This window comes from Blennius ocellaris (genome assembly GCF_963422515.1).
Source record: "Blennius ocellaris genome assembly, chromosome: 15".
NCBI classification, from domain to species: Eukaryota; Metazoa; Chordata; class Actinopteri; order Blenniiformes; family Blenniidae; genus Blennius; species Blennius ocellaris.
In genome coordinates this window covers 17,110,165-17,130,610 of record NC_137664.1, presented here as the reverse complement: position 1 = coordinate 17,130,610, position 20,446 = coordinate 17,110,165, and the positions used below count along the sequence as shown (strand labels likewise).

General features: G+C 44.2%; 1 protein-coding gene across 1 annotated transcript; it reads left to right on the top strand.

Moving 5' to 3' along the window:
* Positions 1 to 3,578: 3,578 nt before the first annotated feature.
* On the top strand, positions 3,579 to 19,123 carry LOC308140251 (chondroitin sulfate proteoglycan 4-like; the record flags this gene model as incomplete). The annotated part of the gene is made up of 22 exons (XM_080509936.1): positions 3,579 to 3,642; positions 6,086 to 6,249; positions 6,956 to 8,047; positions 8,152 to 8,574; positions 8,654 to 8,775; positions 8,862 to 8,970; positions 9,058 to 10,377; positions 10,596 to 10,688; positions 10,874 to 11,371; positions 11,543 to 11,674; positions 12,079 to 12,264; positions 12,373 to 12,555; positions 12,652 to 12,828; positions 12,916 to 13,114; positions 13,206 to 13,337; positions 13,921 to 14,096; positions 14,178 to 14,373; positions 14,454 to 14,625; positions 14,752 to 15,136; positions 15,218 to 15,370; positions 16,630 to 17,211; positions 18,005 to 19,123. The coding sequence occupies 22 exons, from the start codon at positions 3,579 to 3,581 to the stop codon at positions 19,121 to 19,123; spliced, it is 7,677 nt and encodes a 2,558-aa protein (XP_080366062.1).
* Positions 19,124 to 20,446: the final 1,323 nt, after the last annotated feature.

Sequence of the window (20,446 nt, the reverse complement as noted above, 5' to 3'; positions counted from 1 at the left end):
TTAACTTTATTTTTACTCCCGTATGAAAACACAGTGACTCATTTATCACGCCTGCACAGGTGGATGATGCGGGAGGCTTTCTCTCCTCCTTTTTATAGCGCACCTCGCCACACAAAAATCAATGGATCCGCATTGAAATGCCACAGGAAAATTAGGAGCGATGCATGTTCAAGCAGGGCCAAGAGTGTCAACACGTGGAGGATATGAAAGGTGAGGAAGGAAGCCGGTGGAGTGAGGGGAGGGAACAAAAGGAAGCCGTCATGTGTTTTCACTGGTTTTCACTCAATGTTTTCTTTGCATGCTGTCTTGTACACACTCGGCGAGAAGCAGGGACCTTTCAGGTTGGTCCCGTCCAGATGTGTCGGGTGTTTTTTTTTATTGTTTTAGCTGCTGCTGGAGTTAAATCAGTGTGGTTCTTCCTGCTGCTCCATGCTCTTGGCCTTATCCGAAGCCAGGTGGTTCCTGTACGTGTGCCTTGTGTTGTACCAGTTATGTGGCTGTGGGCACTGCTCTTTCTGGACCACCAACACTTTTCAAGGTCTTCCAGCTGAAGTCATTCGTACATTCGTACGGCTGTTTTCTGCAAGTCCCGTCAGAATGCTCAGCAATGTTTGTCAAAGGTAGAAATAAAAAAATAAAAAAAAAACTCATGGATTTTTCTGGAGATATTCATAATGTATTGAGGAAAACATACATATAAAAGGGTTAATGTTAATAATAACTTATTAACCATAACCATAAAGTGCTATAGTGACAAGCCACCAGAAAGCTGAAGCCAGCTGGTAAAATTACTTTAACATCACATCTATACTGCAAAAGTGAGATTGTGAAAACATTCATGCTGAAGGCTGCAGAAATCAACAGGCCTCATGCAACATTAGTCCAAAGAGCATTTCTGTGGCAGATAGAACTGATCCGTATCCACTTGATATACAGGAACATGTCAGGTTGTTTATTGCAGTTCAACAGGAGACTCTTGTTGTTATTGAAATGTTTGCATGCGCTCTGTTCAACGTCACCACCTGGTTGAAGGTTCAGACGTCAAACAGGAAGCGCGAGATTCCAGCACTCTTTAAAGTGAGGGCTTATCTGATTGTGCCGTGATGAGAGACGTGTATTGTTTGCAAGAGGCACAGTCTAAGAAGCCCCAAACAACCTGCATCACGAGTGGTAGACTGATTTTTGTTGTTGTTTTTCTTTTGTTAGGGAAGTCGCATCAACATGATTCATCGATTGTGAAAACTCCTGATTTGTGCTTTGAAGGCCAGCTCAGCACTGCAGAGTTCAATATTGTGTGTGTGTGTGTGTGTGTATGTGTGTGTGTGTGTGCGTGTGTGTGTGTGTGTGTGTGTGTGTGTGTGTGTGTGTGTGTGTGTGTGTGTGTGTGTGTGTGTGTGTGTGTGTGTGTGTGCGTGTGTGTGTGTGCGTGTGTGTGTGTGTGATTTACTTGTTTGATTTATGAAAAGCTTGCCTAATCGTCAAAGTTTTGTGACATTTGTACACACTTATAATGAAACTATATGAAATCACGAGGTAAAAAGTTGAAAAGTCAGAAAGTATAGTGAGCATGATATGTGCAGTTGGATTTGAAGATGCAACGTATCAGATGGTCTCGTTTAGCTGTTTTAACCTCTGTATAAAATTGAAATAAATCACAAGCAGGATTATTCATTATTGGGGTTTTTTTTTGTCAAGCAAAATATACAAATGTAGTACTTTTTAAAATTGTTTTCAAAGAGCCTGGATTCTATTTGATTGAAGGCTATATTTGTGTATCTTTTATGATGTTTTTGAGATTTTTTTTATCAATAAATGAAGGAGTGGTTTCATGTTGTTTGTTCTCCAAGTCATTTCATTTCATACTAAATTGTGGATTAAATCCAAACAATTCTTCTCATCTTATATGCTTGCCAAGATAGCATGTTGCTGCTGGTAGTACCAAAAGTGACTATGATGTGATCATTAACTTGTAGTTCGCATATATAAATTGTTTATTTAGAATTTGTCGATACAATCTTTACAACTCAACACGGAGGCTGATTTGGTCAAGTAAGTACTAGTTGAGCTTGAGAGACTTTTCCATCGTGGAAAGACAAGACGGTAATCCTCTCAGCGTGGGACCCAGGCTCATTAAAACCCCATGCCACCCTCATCCAGGCAGCAACCAGCCACCAGCTGAACTGTGACCCATTTTAAGGGTGTGACCCTTTCGCTTAAGGAACCAGACTGTAGTGTATTATTCAGCATCCTGGGAACTAAACCAAAACACAGCCCTCCGTTGGAGTACCAGCGGTTGAATAGGTGCGCACTCGCTGATTTCCTTCCATCCATTATCCACGTGTACTTTGTCATTTAGTGGGGTCGTCTGGAGGTGGGGCCTCCTCCAATTCACATCCAGTAAAGAGAGACCTCGCAGCAGTATGAAAGGATATTGTCAGACCTTTAGTGGGATTGTATTCATAGTGGTTTTTTTTTTTGGTTTTTTTGTTTTTTTTACAAATATTATGACAAATTAGACATTTCTGCTGTGCCAATTTCATAATCATAATGAAGTAGCCATGCATTTTAAAAGTGAGTTTCGTAGTATAGGAAGCTGATTGGAATTAGATTATTATGGTAATGTAAACTGTAAAAAGAAATTTAAAAAAATAAAATAAAAAATAGGGCTTCATTCTGCTGCTCAGGAGCAGTACTTGTATGGTGTCGCTGGGACACGCCCTCCTGTAATCTAATTGGCCTTCTTGTGAGTACTCTCTATTGTCATTGGTTAAAATGTATGTCAATCATTAGTAAAAAAAAAATTCACCAATTACTCGTTATTGTTATATAAAGGATAATCAACTCAAAGCTGAGAGAAAAGACTATTTCACAATGAAGACTTTCCTGTAGATACCCTTCTTGTTCGTAATTTCAATATCTAGATATTTAATTTGAATATTTAGGCAACAACGGCAAGATGAAGAAATAAGTGTAATGACTGCACACTATAAATACAGTTTATTTCCACATAGTAGTATACATTTTAGTGTCTGTAAGTACTGCCCCCCCCCCCAGTAGAAATGTTCTGGGTCTGCCCCCGCTCTGGACTTTTTCCCACACTGGTCAAAAATATATTGTCATGGGTTTCCAAGTTTGGCACCACCTGAGATTCACTCTGGGTCTCCCCAATGAAAAGAAACACCACACCATCTGCTGCACTTTCTGTAAAGCACTTCTTCCTTTTTTTTTTTTTTTTTTTAAATAACCACCTGCTCCATGTTAGTTTCTACATGCTGCAACACTGCCCCCCACTGTCTTGTTTTAGTACCGAGCACAGATAGACCTCCTGGATCTGATAATGGGAGGATCTGGGAGGTGAAGCTCCACCTCTCTGCCCTGCTCACAGGTACATTTTTTTTTTTTTTAAAGAGTGTAATCCAGAGCCAGTAGAGAGAGAGCACACCACAAGTTGAGGCTGTCTGGAAGTTTCCAGCCATGCAGGGACAGTGCTGCACACACAGGACAATGGACTGCACGGTCAAGCTGCCAGATGTTGCTCTTTACTGACTGCAAATGCCACTGTAAGAGACTAACCAACGATGAGGTGTTTTATGGTTGACCTTTTTCTACTCCTGCTGGTCTCCACGGGGCACATTTATGCAGGTAAGGAATAAGAATCATTCATTTCACCTGAAAAGACGCATGGGTTATAGATTGTCACTGCAATTTTTTTTTTACATTAGTGGAGGAAAACACTTGCAGATGTCGGACTGCATGCAATACCTGCCTAATTGCAGTTATTATTATAATCATGCATAATGCTTAAAATGTGTGTGACAGTTGCCAGATTATTGTTTTATCCAGTCTAGTTTTGTAGACTGGTGACATATGGCATTATGCTGGATTATATATATATATATATATATATATATATATATATATATATATATATATATATATATATATATATATATATATATATATATATATTAGAGTTGTGTTTAATAAACTTTTTAAGTAGTTTAATTTGATGCTCAGAAGTTCAATATGGATAAACAAATCTATCACCATCAACTTTCTGCACTTTAACCTACTCTGCAAAACAGTAAAATCTGGAATTCCTTACCTCATCTGTTAGTTTTCTTTCAATTAAAACTAAATTAGCAACATAGATAAAAAAAAAAAAAAAGAAATGATGCATGTGCAGAAAAATGTTACCCTCAGACAGTTGTTACTCACACTGTTATTTATGTTTTTAAATATGCTTTTTGAATTATTCTCATCATTGGGGCCTGCATTTATATACAAGGTGTCTGTAGCCGAAGGAAGATTACTAATAATAATCCAGTGTTCACTGGTATCATAGAGGCAGATTAGAGATGAGTGGACAGGCACTGGTATGACCATGAGCTTATAGGCTTTATTCAGAGAGGCATGCTGGGCCGGCCTGCTGACTGAGTACTTCTCCTGTCGACCAATGTTATAACACTCAGCTTTGATAATAAACCTTTTCCAGGCAGGGCATCTGCCAATTGCAGATAAATAAAAAAAAAAGTGATGGGTCAGTGGGACAAATGAAACCAGTGCAGACAAATTATAAATCTGGATTGTGGAGTTATTCTGGCTAAAGACAACATTTTGTTTGTACATGAATAATCGTTTAAACTTAATTTCCGATGTTTTTTCCTTGATCCATTAATGACAGAATAATGCACAGAATTTTGTAATACTATGTGAGAAGATATAGTATTTTAGTTTAATCCAACATCTTGTGTAAGAACTTGATGGTCTGGACTAAACATGGAGGATGGTGAACTTCAGTTTTCCCCACTGAGCTGAAAATGGAAACAGAGGCACTCCAACATGTCCGTCTGCCATATTTCTTTTTACTTTTGTGGCCAGTGCCTCCCAACACTGCTGTGCCATTTTCTGCAGTTTTCATCGTCCTCGATCCCTGAAAGTAACACGTCGCTCTGACCTCTATTTGCTGCGTGTCAGAGATACAACAAATGGACCGTCATTTTCACAAAGCACTTCAGTGCTACTACCACTTTGTAGGTCAAATCGATAGAAAGGAAAAAAAAGACAGCTTTACTTTATTCGTCATTCACCAGTGTCACTTCAGTGCAAAATACAAGTGCTGTAAAAAAGAAATGATGCACTACAAACCCGTAGAAGGAAAATAATTGAATCACATATCTAATCATTGTTGTCTGGATTGAAGTAAAGGTGGATTCATGATTGAAAAGGCATTTGCATCCACATGGGTCATGGCAAGGGGAGACCTGGATTATTCAACACATACAAATGATCAAACCAAATCTTTCAGGGATTTCCTAATTCATGGAACACAAGCCATATTTCTTGATGGAAACCTTTTTCCCAGTGCAAGGTTTGATGCTAGAGATCTTTATATTTACCTCAGGTTAAATTAATTACACTTATCTTTTGATAGAACATAGTAAGGCCCTTATTTGTTGGTCAAAATGTCTTTCACAGCCTCGACTCAGTATCAAAATGCTAACCTGTGTAGTTGCATTCTTAACAAACTTCTTCGAATGAATACTACTTCTGGACATATGACTATTATTTTCCTTTTAAATACTTATTATTTTCTTACAACTAAAGGCAACACTATCAAATGTTTCAGCGCTTTTCTGACAATTTATTTATTAAATTCCTACCCTATCAAAAGGGAAACGGCACACAACAAATGCTGGTATTTGTGCCTGCAGTTTATGCAGGTTTGCGCAACTGAAAGTCCAATTTGCGTCATCTGGGTCAGCCAGTGTAGTGTAATTAGCATCAGACCGTTTCGGCGCGACCCGATCCGGAATGCATTAGTCGTCATTAATTGAATTCAGAGAGCAGGTGCAAAGTGCAGAACGGACACCACATCGACAGACCAGTCAATACAGATTAATGGTCTTTGCTGAACTCCTGTTGCCACCTAGTATTTTAAATTTCAAGCCATGTGGGCTTTCTTTTTAAGTAACAGCCACATAAAGTGAATTATTACTAAAACAGCAGAGATGTCAGCGATTCTGACCTTGGAACAGATTACAATAAAAAAATTTTAAATATGCCTCTTTTTTCATTGTTGCAGTTTCATTCTACGGCGATGGCTACATCCACCTGCGGACAGTGGAGACGTCTGTTCAGACGTTAATCCATGTTCGATTTCGAACCTCCGGCCAGTCAGGCATGCTGTTCTTGGCAGCGGGGCCCAAAGACTTCATGCTCCTGGAGCTGATTTCTGGTCGTCTGCAGGTCGGCCACAAGACACGAGCGCCACCTATTCCTCACGCAAATCACAAAGCTTCACCATTTTTTTAAAAGTTACACCAATATTCCGACAGCAAGTGTTGGAAGTTATTATCTGGAACAATAAATATGTTATTGGAATTTCTGAAATGACTACAGGTCAGTAAACCTCGGGGCTCCCACCTAAAAAATTCCTCACATTTCCAAAATGAGAGAAACTTGTCCCTCGGGCCATTTTCCACTCATCTATGTGAGCTTTTACTATCCAGAGGAGGGCCATTGAAGGAAAGCACACTCAAGGTGTTGAGTTGCACACACACACACACACACACACACACACACACACACACACACACACACACACACACACACACACACACACACACACACACACACACACACACACACACACACACACACACATAGAAAATGAACCCTTTGACTCTGCTTTCATGATAGAACAAGTTCCATCATGACCAAGGTTATGTTTAATGAAAAGTACCCAGCAATGACACCACTAATGAAAGACCCGGATTGCATTTGTTTTTATACAATAATAATTAAGTGTTCCCTCTCATTATTCTTCGAAAACTCTGTCATCAGTAACTCATGAAGGTTGCAACACTTTACTGCTTCAACTTCCACAGTGGTTCTGTTAAAGTCCTTCTCTAAATGCTTTCTCTTTTCTTTATCTCTGTATCCAAACCTCTAGATACGTCTAGACCTGGGCTCAGGTGAGCGCTCACTGCGTTCAGAAAAGGGTGTCCATCTTAATGATCTGGCATGGCACACTGTAGAGCTGACCCACAATCACCACAATATAACCATGACCGTGGACCGAAACTCTCGCACCGCCCTCCGAATGCCCGGACCAGACCTGGAGCTCAGTGTGGAGGATGGACTTGTTGTTGGTGGAACAGGTGGGTTAGACCTTCCCTACCTCCTCAACATCTCCTCCGGGTTTAGAGGCTGCATGGATGAAGTGGTCTTCAATGAGCACAATCTATTATCCAGTCTCAGACCATACTCTGGGTACAAGAGTGTCCATGAGGTGTCTCTGGGTTGCAGCGCACAGTTCTCTGCAACAGAAGACGATCCTGTCAGTTTCTTCAGCTCCAAAGCTTTCATTGCCCTCCCGGTCTGGGAGGTACTTCAGGAGGGGGCATTTGAATGTGAGTTGCACCCTTCTGCAAGAGAAGACGACGGCATGGTCCTGTTCAGCTCCGGGAAGCCAGGAGAGTTTGTTGCCATTGAGATCAGAAATGGTCACCTGGTGGCGTCGGTAGGAAATGATCGAGGGAGTAAAACTGAGCTGCACTCTCTTACGCATGTCCACAGCAATCACACCTGGTACTCCATCCAGCTGCATTTGCTGCCCCAGAGTGTCCAACTGAAGGTAGACAGGGAGTTAGTAAAGGCCCGGCTGAGTGAGGAGCTTCAGGCCATCCAGCTCAAAGGGCCGCTTCTCCTCGGAGGGCTTCATGAAGAGGCGCGGTTAGAAGCAAGGCGAGCCGGACTGCCGATTCCACCCGGAGGAGGGGGCTCCTTTAAAGGCTGCCTCCGAGACATTAAAGTGAACACTCAAAAAACAGGCCTACCTCATGCCACAGTCACCAAGGACGTCACAGTGTCCTGTAAGATAGGACAAGCTCCAAAGACGGTCACCACCATCAGGCCGACGGATCGTCCTGAGTCTGAAGTGACGACCATCGTAAACAACAAGAAAAACCCCAACATATTGTTTCTCAGGAGGTTAGAGGTGGCAGAAGGAGGCCGGGCACCACTCGAACCCAAACACTTGAAGGTAAGAGCTTTCAGTTTTATGTATATTATGCTTTTCTGCTCCCAAAGAAAATCGTAAGAATTAGATTGCATGATGAATCTGTTCCTTCGTTGACTCTCTGGCAGGTTAGTTTGGATTTCCATAAATTGGGCGTCCATCCATCCCAGTTGATGTTCCGCATCGAGGAGCAGCCTGTCCACGGCCAGCTCCGTCTCGACCTCAGCCCCGACCTCAGTCCAGACATCAGTGGGAGGCTGAAGGAAGGGCAGGGGAGGACAATGACGATAGGAGTAGAGGAGAGGGACCGCACTTTCAGCATGCTGGACCTGTGGCAGGGCCGGGTCATGTACGTCCACAGTGGCTCAGAAGATCAGAACGACTTCTTCATATTTTCTGTGTTTTCCACTGTCAAGAAGGAGCTGCCTGTGTTTCTGAGGGGAAACCGTCTGTACCGGTTTGATATTAGCATCACTCCCGTTAATGACGCACCTGTGCTCAGTTTGCCCGACGGGAACCTCTTCACTCTACTCGAGAGATCCAGTCGACGGGTAAGTCAAACTTATCATTGATATTCATGTAAACGGGTTTATAGTGCATAAAAACCAATGTATCCCAAACTCCCACCAGCTGACGACAGATGTGCTGAGAGTGTCGGACCCTGACAGTAGCCCCGAGGAGCTGCTTATCAGCTCCCTGGGAGACCTCAACACTGAGGCTGGATATCTGGAGCACCAGGATTACCCCAGCAGGTCAGTGCCCTGATGTGAAGCTTAGCAAAACTTCTAACAAGTAATGTTTGGACATCCAAAGTAATGTTGTCACATCTGTCCTTCAGGGCTGTCAACTTGTTCTCCTTAACTGACCTGCAAGAGGGTAAGATAAGCTTTGTCCACACGGGGGTTTCCAACACCAGGCTGGCTCTCAGGGTCAGCGATGGACAGAAGGTGAGAATTATTGTGACGTTGCAGCAGTAATAGTAATAGCAATACAGTTTTAAATGTTTTTTTATGTTCATTTTCGTCTTTCTGCAGGTGAGCAACACCGTGGTTTTAAGGATTATGATGGTGGCACTCGAGCACAAGCTGGTGAACCACACTGGACTGGAGGTGAACCAAGGCGAAGCCTCTGTCATCTCCACCAATCAGCTCGCAGTACAAGTGAACTTGGCCGTGGAGGTCTGGTACAACGTGAGTGAGTTTCCACGATACGGAGAGCTCCAGCGGTTGCACTCAAGTGGAGACTGGAAACCAACTGTTGCCTTCTCGCAGAAGCTTCTCGAAAAAGAACGGATACGATACCTCAGCACTTACCGGGGCCTCCAGACACAGACTAACATCACTGACTACTTCAAATGCAAAATTAGCATTGATTCCACGGCTAGAGAGGAGGTGGTTTTCCCCATAGTGGTACGTTGGATTCAGTTTAAGGTCACAAGAAGCAAGATGGAGGTCACTGGTGTTCACAGTGCTGTTTTAACTGCTGAGGACCTCCATGTGATTTCTAAAGGTGTTAAACTGAATGAGAGTGAACTTTTCTTCCGGCTTCTATCAGTGCCAAAGAAAGGGCAGCTGTTCTTCAACGACAAAGTCCTCCAAAAGAACTCGGCTTTCAGCCAGAAGAATGTCACAGATGGCTTGGTGAAGTATGAGCTTCTGAACAGGCCGCAGGATGACACAAGAGACACGCTCAGCTTCCGAGTGTTTTCACAGCATGCCACTTCTTCAACTTATGACTTCAGGATCAACATCAGGGCCGAGTCGAATGCCGTCGTCGTCGTTAACGAAGGCCTGTCGATCATGGAGGGAGGGACCAAAGTCCTCACCAGAGATATTCTGTTCGCTCACACAGCAAGTAACCGTGAGGTCCACTACAACATCACGGTCGGCCCCCGTCATGGACGGATCCGGAGAATCAACTTCTCCAACTCGACTTCCATTAATGACAACATCACGTTCTTCACAAATCAAGATATCATTGAGGAGAGGATCATGTACGTTCACGATGACAGCGAGACCAAGCAGGATTCCTTTGTGTATCATTTTACCGTTTACAAACCTCACAAACACGCGAACAAGAAGGAGGATAGAAACGCGGGAGAACACGCCTTTAATATCTCAGTGCAGCTCGTCAATGACCAGCGACCCATCAGGGTTGTCGATAAAGTTTTTCACGTGGCCCGTGACAGCCAGAGGCTGGTGACGCTGAATGACCTCCGTTACCGGGATGACGACTCGGACTTTGAGGACAGCTGGTTGGTGTACACGCGGAGAGGGATTCCCATGGGAGAGCTGGTGTTGGCCAGCAATCCGAGTCACAAGCTGTACGAGTTCACACAACGAGACCTGGAGCAGGTTAGTGAAAGTCACTTCATAAGTCATCATATGTTGATGATGATTACTCTTTCATGGATGCACGGATGGGGTGGGATTTAATAACGCTGCACTTATTTTCTTTCATCTATTTTCAACTTTTATTTATAATTATATCAGATTCTAATTTGATTTATCGTCAAAGTAAAGTAATTCATTCACTCAAAAAAAAAGTCCCACACATGCTTCTCTCTTTCCAGAAAAAAGTCTTGTTCGTCCACCGGGGAGTGAGTTTTGGCCGTTTTGTGCTTTTCGTATCAGATGGGAAGCATTATGTTTCAACGCTGCTTGAGGTGATCACAATATTGTATTTTATTTTACATATTTTTCTCATAGTGTTAGAAGGAGACATGACTCTTTTAAAAGTAATCATTTAAAATGAATTCCTGGACACTGACTAACTTTTGAATATGGATAACTCAAAAAGAGGAAACATTTATTATTTTATTTTCTTTGTTGTGTCGCTTGGCTTGTGTAGGTCATGGCGCAAGATCCCTACTTGCAAACGGAGAACAACACAGGCTTCATGGTGCAGCGAGGCGGGGTCGCGACCCTGACCTCGGCTAACCTCAGCGTCCTCAGCAACCTCGACATCCGAGAGCCGCAGGAGGTGACGTTCGAGGTTTTCCTGCCGCCGAAGCACGGCGTGCTCTGCTTTAGCGAAGGACAGAGGCAGGCTGTCACCGAATCCGACGCAATTTCAATCTTCACCCAGCGAGACTTGGTGGCTGGGCGTCTGGTTTACCACCACGACGGCAGTCCAGACTTGTCGGACGGCTTCAACGTGACCGCGAGAGCGAGAGAAAGGAGCACAGAGAGGAGACAAGAAAGGGGGAGGAGGGAGGTCCACCTGGATATTGGTGTGCCAATAAAGATATACCTCGAGAGTCATCAGAGGCCACCGACAGTCAGAAGCAACCGTCCAGTGGTTGTGGCAGAGGGACAAAATATCTCTATAAACAGAGAACATTTAGAAGTAAGCCCTTCACCTGAACTTCTGTTACCTCAATATATCACAATTTAAAAACGTGATTTGGTCCATGCCAGCATTTTCTTCTGCGTGCAAAGGTTATTGTGAACACATTAACAGATTGTTGTGGGATTTATTCGATATTTATATACGCGATGCCGGTTTGTTTTCCACCAGGTGGTCCACGAAGACAGCCAACCCTCAGAGATAGTTTTTACCATCCAACGTCCTCCCACACTGGGCATTATTCACAGATCAAATAGCGTCCAGCATCATAACGTCATTGGAGAGCAGCAGCACATCTATAAGGTATCTACAGATGGCTGGAAAAAAAAAGAAATAAGCAAACTATATACAGTTTGCTGCAGGGACAATTTTGTGATGTTTCTGCCAGTTGCTATCTGCTGGTACAAAATATTGAATCTTTTCACATTTCCCCAGTGGAATCCTTGATATGGTGGCTTTACGTTTTTGGTTTGTTCATTCATGCAACCTATCTTCCCAATGTCTTCCACTAATGTCTTCAAATTTGAGCTTTATGTTCTTGGTAAGAAGAAATCAGTGGACGATGATTGTTCATGGCAAACCACTCTAAAATATAAAAATAGCACCCTGAACTGTTAGCATATTTTCTTTTTTGTCAACCAAAAAAATGTCAAATAATCCCTCAGAATCAGCGCTGAAAATGCTTGTGTTGTCCATTGTTCTGTCAGAGCGTCAAAGAGGAGACCATAACATCCTTCACTCAGGAGGATCTCAACCAGGAACTGATCATTTATCACCAGCTGACTGCAGGAAACTCCAATGACTCCGTCCTGCTCGAAGCAACGAATGGGCTGACAAAAGTGGGACCTATTAGACTGGAGTTCGATGTAATCCCAATCCTGCTCCCTCTGCAGGTACAAAGCATTGTTGTAGCTATTCATGAAAACAATGAACACGAATCCACTTTACCAGTCAATCCAAACTGAACAATCATCATTTTCTTTTGCTCAATGATGCTGCAGGTTTCTGACTTAACACTCGATGAGGGGTCATCACTGCCTCTGACAACAGACGTCATCAAGGTTTCCAATCATCACTTCTCCGAGATGAACTTCCTGTACCAGGTCACTGTTCCGCCACGACACGGACACCTGGAGCACAGCCGGATCCCGGGGATGCCCATCACTGCCTTCACACACACAGAGGTTTGACTGACAGCAAATAAAAACTACCATCAGAAGCATCAGAGAGTAGAGATGAAATTTCCGTTTTACTGCTTTTTTTTTTCTTTTTTTGTCCAGGTGGAACGTGAATACATCTCTTACATCCACGATGGCAGCGACACTCAGAGAGACAACTTCACCATCGTGGCCAATCAGACTGAAATCAGGAAGCACAGTCTGCCGTGTGCCGTTCACATCAGCATCACCCCCGTCAACGATGAGACTCCGGTCGTTACAATTAACCGTGGCCTCAAGGTAGCAAGTCACTCGTCAGACTAGGATCATGCAAGCAACAGTCGACGGGAAAAGTATTTCCCTAATTTCCTCCTCTGGTTCCTTCAGGTGTGGGTGGGTTCGGTGACAGAAATAATGACGGATGACCTCAGTGCGGAGGACTCTGACACTTCACCCGTGGGTTTGGAGTTTGTCGTCACGCCACCCAGCAATGGCCACTTGGCGCTGAAGAGCGCTCCATCCAGACACATCCTGAACTTCACTCAGGATCACATACAAAGCAGACAGCTATTGTTTGTGCACAATGGTTAGCCTGCGTTTCCTTCTATTGTTTCCTTTTTCCAATAATGCACCAGATGTGTGAACTCTTTTGGGGGGGTTTTTTGGTCTCTGTGCAGGTGCGTTGACAGGCGGCTTTCACTTCCAAGTGAACGACGGAGTCAACTTTGCACCTCGCCAGATCTTTAGCACAACAGCTCATTCACTGGTCCTCTCCCTTCACAGAAACAACCCCTTGGAGGTGTACCCGGGTAGAACTACACACTCAACATGTCTTCATCACTCTGCTTTATCCAACAACATTTATTTAGGGCTTTTTGACTGCTATGAAATTCAGATTTCCATTACAATGCCGGAAGCCATCATTGGCTTCCGGCATTGTTTTATTTTTTACCGCCTCTGATGCAAGGATCTTGTCAAAACATTTACTAAGACAACCTCAAAAGATAAATTAAAATGCAGTTTGTACCTTGGCCACTGGGTGGCCTCACTACTCCAGTATGAATACTGTATGTGTATGTTATAGTTCCTATAGTTCTTATGCTGCTTTGATTTTATGTTCAGCCCACACACTTATCAGCAGTCTCATCGAGATGACAGAAGTGGAGCTATTATTCTCATTTACCATACTGTGAACCTTGTGATATCATTATTACAGTCTGGAAAAAAGAAGTAATACCTACTTACATCACTTTTACAGTAACATAGTGATTTGCTGGATGTGACATAACAATCATTTTGTTAACCTCTGTGTTCACGGTTCTCTTTCGTGATAGCAGACCTTAGGGAACCTCTTAATGTGTCTAATATTAAAGTTTCTTTTGTGACCTGAAGGCTCCGTGACACCAATCTCAGAGCAGGAACTTCAGGTGGTAACCAACAATGTCAGCGACATCAGAAGGAAGCAGGCCGTCATCTTTGCGGTGACTGTTCCTCCCAAACTGGGCCGCCTGCTCCGACGTATGCCGGACAACTCTACAAGAAACATATCCACATTCACACAGAAAATGGTAAAGATGTGTTGTTTGTGGATGGATTTGTACTATTTCATCTCGCATACGCAGACCAAGAATCTCTTCGCTCTCTCTCAGGTGAATGAAGGAGTCATCCTGTACAATCAGGATAAAGCAGAGTCGGTGGGATGGTCGGCGGCAGACTTCTTTTCTTTCACCGTCTCGTCCCCTCCAGCCTTTCTACCCCCCCACACTTTCACTATCCTGATCTCCTACCAGGCGAATGAACATCACGATAGCCCACATCACAAAACCCGACTCCTGAACAATGCAGGTACTACCTTCACTTTCAGGGGGATCAGTGTCTTGAATGTTTCACAGTGACCACATCTGCTGTGCGTATGTGTCTGCCAGGAGCTGTGGTGGCTGAGGGAGGCAGAGTGATGATCGACAGGTCAAAGCTCGACGCCTCTAATCTGTTGGGGAAGGTTCCCGAGGCCCACCGGAAAGACCACCATGTCATGTATCGAGTTATTTCTCTTCCCCACCACGGGGTTCTTTCAATACAAGGGCATAATCTCTCCAGGTGCTTGGGTTTTTTCTATTCGTGTCAAGTTAATGACTTTTCGAGCGCATTAAACCAAGCGTTGTCTTCTGTTAAAAGCATGTCATAACAAATAGCAATCGTCTTTCTATGTTTGTTTCTTTTCAGAAACCAGCCAGATTTCCCCCAGGTTGCCCTGAACAAGTTTGGCATAACGTACACCCACGACGACTCTGAGACAACCAGCGACAGCTTTACTTTTCAAGCCTGGGTGGCACCGACGGATCTCTCGTCTTCCTCCTCTTCGTCGCCAATGTCTGCATTTCCCTCAGATTCCTCCTCTTTTTCGCCACTCCATTCAGCCTCGTCATCTTCCTTCTCATCATTAGACAAAGTTCCTCACCGCCACGCCAAAGACGGCATGGCAGTGACTGAGATGTTCAACATCACAGTGACGCCGGTCAACGATCAGCCGCCACTGATAAGAAGCCGAGCCCCGACTATGAAGGTCGTGGTCGGAGAGAGAGTCGTACTTGGACCAGACTATCTTCAGGTGGTGCCCATTTTCAACTTTCAACTTTCAACTTCAAATGTTTGAGGGAACATTTCCTTTAATACTCTATTCTGTGTCCAGGTTGAGGATCATGACAATCCTCCGGAGGAGCTGCACTACCTCGTGATCAGTAAACCCAACAATGGCTACCTGACGCTGGGCGAAAGACCCGAACCCGTGACCTCCTTCACTCAGTATGACGTCAACCACGGCCGCCTGCATTTCATACAGCAGGTGAAGGAGACTATTTATTCCTAGAGATGTTTAGTTGTCCAAATGCTACTAAAGTGTGTCAAGAACAGATATTCTAATCGTAGCCATCAGCAGACTTCAAAAGTCCTAAAAATTGCCCACTTTAGGATAATTGTTACTTCACATCCTTCTAAAATCGGCCACTTAAAATCTACATTTCCACTGTTGAGGCAGTTTGTTCAGTTCAGAACAAATGAGTTAAAAAAAATGTTGAAAAGGGTTTCTAATTGGGAAATCAATACAAATGACTATACAGTTCCTAAACATGGAAAATTGGGCCCATTTGGTTTTAGAAAGGTGAATTTGAGATTATTCTCACCGCCCTCGACTAATTCCATGAAAGTAACAAAGAACAAAACAAAAACTAATTTGCGTCATGACTACACACACAGACACACAAATCTTCAACAAGCGTCCTTTTACAGCCTAACAACCAGGTGTAAAACCACTAAAGGTGCGGCCGATGACCCGTGACGATCCAGGTCCAGTGAAGCCTGAACCCGAGAACATGAGAGTCCCTGTGCTCTTAACATATGAACTATCTGGACGTCAACAATCGCCGGAGGTTTTTAACTGGATTTTCAACAAACAAAAGAGGGTTTCATGAAACACGTCCAAATGAAGGTCATTTTCTTCAACAGTACAACCATCCAGTGACTATTTTATTAAATTTACCCATACAGGAACAGCCACCAACTCCGAGCTGCATAGTACAACTTGGAAAGCATCACCAGTTCACCACAGATTCACATTCATACTAACGTGCTATCGAGGCCCCTATACATGGCAACATTTTAAGTAAATATTTTGTTACGTTGTTGCATTTTTGTTCCAGAAATGCTTTACATTGAAAATGATGTCTATTTACATGGCAGCGGCAGAAATGTTGAGAACAACACAGCTTTCCCGTTTTCAGTGGCTCCTGAGCAAAGATGTTGCGTAACGGCAACTTTTTCGGCCATTCCCGAGTAAACAACATCATTTTAGAACCGTTTCCATGTAAACATGAAATGTTTCTGAAATAAAAAAATGCAAAAATGTCACATTTTTACTTGAAACGTGTAAATGTTGGAAAGCCCTTCCAAGCCCTTCAAAATCATCTCCCCAACACTGTCTTTCTTTCTTCTTCTATTCATCTTGTTATGTCCTTTGGTGAGATTCATGAAACCATCTGCCCGCCTCAGTATTTATGTAGGCCATTTGTGTTTTCGGGTATTTTATTCTCGTTTCGTTTCTTCCAGGGTGAGGCCTCGACAGGAGTTTTCTATTTCAATGTAACTGACGGTCATCACCGTCCACTCTACAAACTGTTCAGTTTGGAGGTCATTAAGCCGTCTGTATTCATGGTGAACAACACCGGCCTGTCCCTGGTTCAAGGCCGGACGGCGGTGGTCCTGACAACCAACCAGCTGGCAGCCCAAACCAACAGTCGGAGCAGTGCCGACGTCTGCTACACAGTCACCACGCATCCTTATCATGGTCGCATTGCTATTAACGACCAGGAGGTCACCACCTTCTGCCACGAGGACCTCCAGTTCGGGCGTGTTGTCTATCACATGACGGATCTCAGCACATCAGAGGACAGCTTCCAAATTTCGGTAACGGCCTCTTCCCCTGGAGTCCATTATGGGAATGTGACAGCACAGACAGTCAGGGTGACTGTGCGCCCTCTGGTCTACCTGCGGGAGCCTGTGAGAGTTCCCAGTGGCATCGCTGTGAAACTGGGGAAGGCCATGATCGACGCCTCAGAGCTGGCGAGAATCAGCCGGGCAGATCCAGTCTTTGAGGTTCTTTCTCCTCCCAAACATGGAAAACTCGTCAAGGTAAAGCTGTTTGCTGGAGTATATATACAGACGTGTGTTTAGTAGAGGCAGGACGCAAAAACTACAAAACAAATAAAGATGAAATAATATATATAAAGGTATTTGTATACTGTCGTGCGAGAAATGAATTCTTTGATTTGTCATATTACAGAATTTGCTTTTTGTTCAATTACTGATTAATCATGATTAATCACACTTTACCTTCAAGTTTCAATTTCTTTCACATTGAATTTGCTGACCAGGAATACACAGGGCATGCCATCATAATTGAGCACACTTTAGTCAGACTAGTAGCCAGAGTAGCGGCTCTACTTCGAGCTCCTCCCTGGTGACTGAGCTCCTCACCCTATCTCTGAGGGTACGCCCAGCCACCCTACGGAGGAAGCTCATTTCAGCCACTTGTATCCGGGATCTCCTTCTTTCGGTCATGACTCAAAGCTCATGACCATAGGTGAGGGTAGGAACGAAGATCGACCGGTAAATCGAGAGCTTCGTCTTTTGGCTCAGTTCCTTCTTCACCACGACGGACCGATACAACGTCCGCATAACTGCAGACGCTGCACCGATCCGCCTGTCGATCTCACGCTCCATCTTTCCCCCACTCGTGAACAAGACCATGGCCTCGGATTTAGAGCTGCTGATCCTCATCCCAGTTGCTTCACACTCGGCTGCGAACCGCGCGAGTGCACACAGAAGGTCCTGGTTTGACGAAGCCAATGTGTATGCAATGATATCTTGATAACTATTTGGTGCTGATGTTCCTCTTGCTGTTCTCGTGTGTCCATGTATGCAGGTGACTTATGATCCAAACCGAGCCTCACAGGTCCTGAAGTCCTTCACGTTCAGAGATGTGGTGCAAGGCCGAGTCGCCATCGAGGAAACTCTCAGCGACAATGACAACCAACTCCCGAACAGCTCGCTCACAACAGCACGAGGCCACGCCCCCGCCAGGCCGCTCAATGACTCCTTCGTCTTCTTGCTGAAGGCCGGAAACGTCCAGCCAGCAAAGGGCGAGCTTCACTTCACCATCTTGCCTCACCACCAGATGCGACACGGCCCCGGCGGGCTCAGTCAAGTCGATGGCGCCAGCCGTGAACACACCACAACTCGTCTGCCAGCACACAACAGGACGACGACCGGAGGAGGAAGAGGAGGTGGGAGAGGAGGAGCCACAACCCACGGTGGAGATTCCACAAGTCTGCATCCGCACATTTTGTCGCACAAGAACCGGACGCACCACAAAATGAAGCCTCACAACCGCTGGGGGAACCACTCCCGGAGCGGTTCTCACGGGGGGAGATCGGGGAGCGGCGCAGATGTAACAGGAGGAGGTCACGGCCATGCCCCGCAGCCCCACGCTCCTGCTGTTCCAGAAAAACATGGCCCCGGAAACCCTCCGGACACACACCTGGTTCACGTTGAGGTCCTCCCCCGCCCCGCCTCCGACCCTCTTCTTATTATCCTGCCCCTGTTGGCGTGTTTGCTCCTCATCGTGATCCTCGTGGTTTTGATTTCCGTGTTTCGCCACCGCAAAGAGAAACAGGCTCGATTGCGGCTCATCCGGGAGCTCGCCGCAGTGTCGCTGCCCGCCGAGGAGAGCCCTTACCTGGGTTCGTCAGAGAGGAGCGTGGCCATGCCGTCCGTGGTGGTCACCTCGCTCGGCTCTGCCAGCTGTCCAACTTCCCCCAGGCTACCCATCAGTCCTCGGAGGAGGAGTCTGGCACCTGGCATGACTTTCTGGAGACCAGTTGAAGCTAATGTTGGAGGGGCTGATGGGATTGCTACAAGTGGCAATAATGAAAGCAATAATTTACCATGTGATAATACCCAAGTCCATGCAGCAGGATTTAAGACCGTTGTGAGATCTCGGTCGCCTGCACCGACACTGAAAGACAACCAGTACTGGGTTTGAGGAAAGTTGAAAGGAAAAATTGTGCCTTGAGGGTTTAATGTGCATGGACAGGTTACGAAAGGTATATGCTTGCTATCTATAGCACTTCTAAGCCAGCCTGTTTTAGATATCTCCCAGCAGACTTGATTGAAATGACCTGGCCGTAATCTGGCTTCTGCAAAGCACCATGGTGACCCACATTTGAATACAAAGCGAGGATGCAAAGTTGACATCTGGTTCTATTTTGTATGAGCATTTTGCACTGATATGGCCAAAAAAAGTAGAAGCTGCTAAAAATGGACAGAGTAAAAAAAAAAAATTCAGTATGCATGTCCTCAGTTTACACTGTATCCAACCTAACAAACTAATGGAAGGGCATTGGTGTTGTTCTGTCAGTGAGACATGCTTTTGAGTGTCAAGTACATGTTTGGAAAGCTGCATTTAGACTTTTCTTTGTTCAGAGAAATTGAATGACATCATCCAAACTATTGCTCATTTTTGCGTAAAGCTAAAGATGAACATACAATTACATGCAATTATTTTAAATCAACACCGGCTTTTCACATTGGACACTACTATGAAAACCAATGACTAATTAAGGCACACTACATTTATGTGTAGCAGGTAAGTAGCGAGTTCTAGAATCCTCTCAGGCACTTCAACATGTTTTAATAGGTGAAGATATGCAAAATATTAGATTGGGTTTTTTTTAATGTTTTTTGATGACCTATTTAAATCGTTACACTAGGTTGACAAGGTCTCATTTCTTCTTCTTTTGACAATATTGTCTTGTTGTTAGTTATACTTGTGCAACATGAACATGACCATCGTTAGTCAATTCATGTAGAAACACCACTGGTTTCCAAATCTCTCATTCCTTCTCATGCATTTTTTAAACATGTGTATATTTTTGCTGAATAAGGAAGTGAAACATTGATGGGACTGTAAAAACGAATTGTGAGTGAGCACAATACTTAGTGCTGTAAGTAGTAAATTTCACTTCCTACCTACAGCTGTCACATGCTACAACACAACCTAGGAAACTACAGCTTTTGTACAGGCCAAGAAAGGTATTTAAGCAACCTGTGACATGCAGCCCTTATGCACAATGTTCCCAAAGATGCACTTTGTTGTGTGTTTTTGTCTGATTTTGTTTCTCCTCAAGGCGGCGAGTTGTCATGTGACTGCTCCCGATGGTTCATGTATGATTGATTAAAGCACTGTGAGACACAGACGTGGCGAGCTTCCTCAGTCCCTGTCATGCCTGCCATGCACTGTAAGATATATATTTTAATAAAGGTTATTTCTTAAATTTGGCTTGTGTGTTAAGGCAGGTTTCGAGAA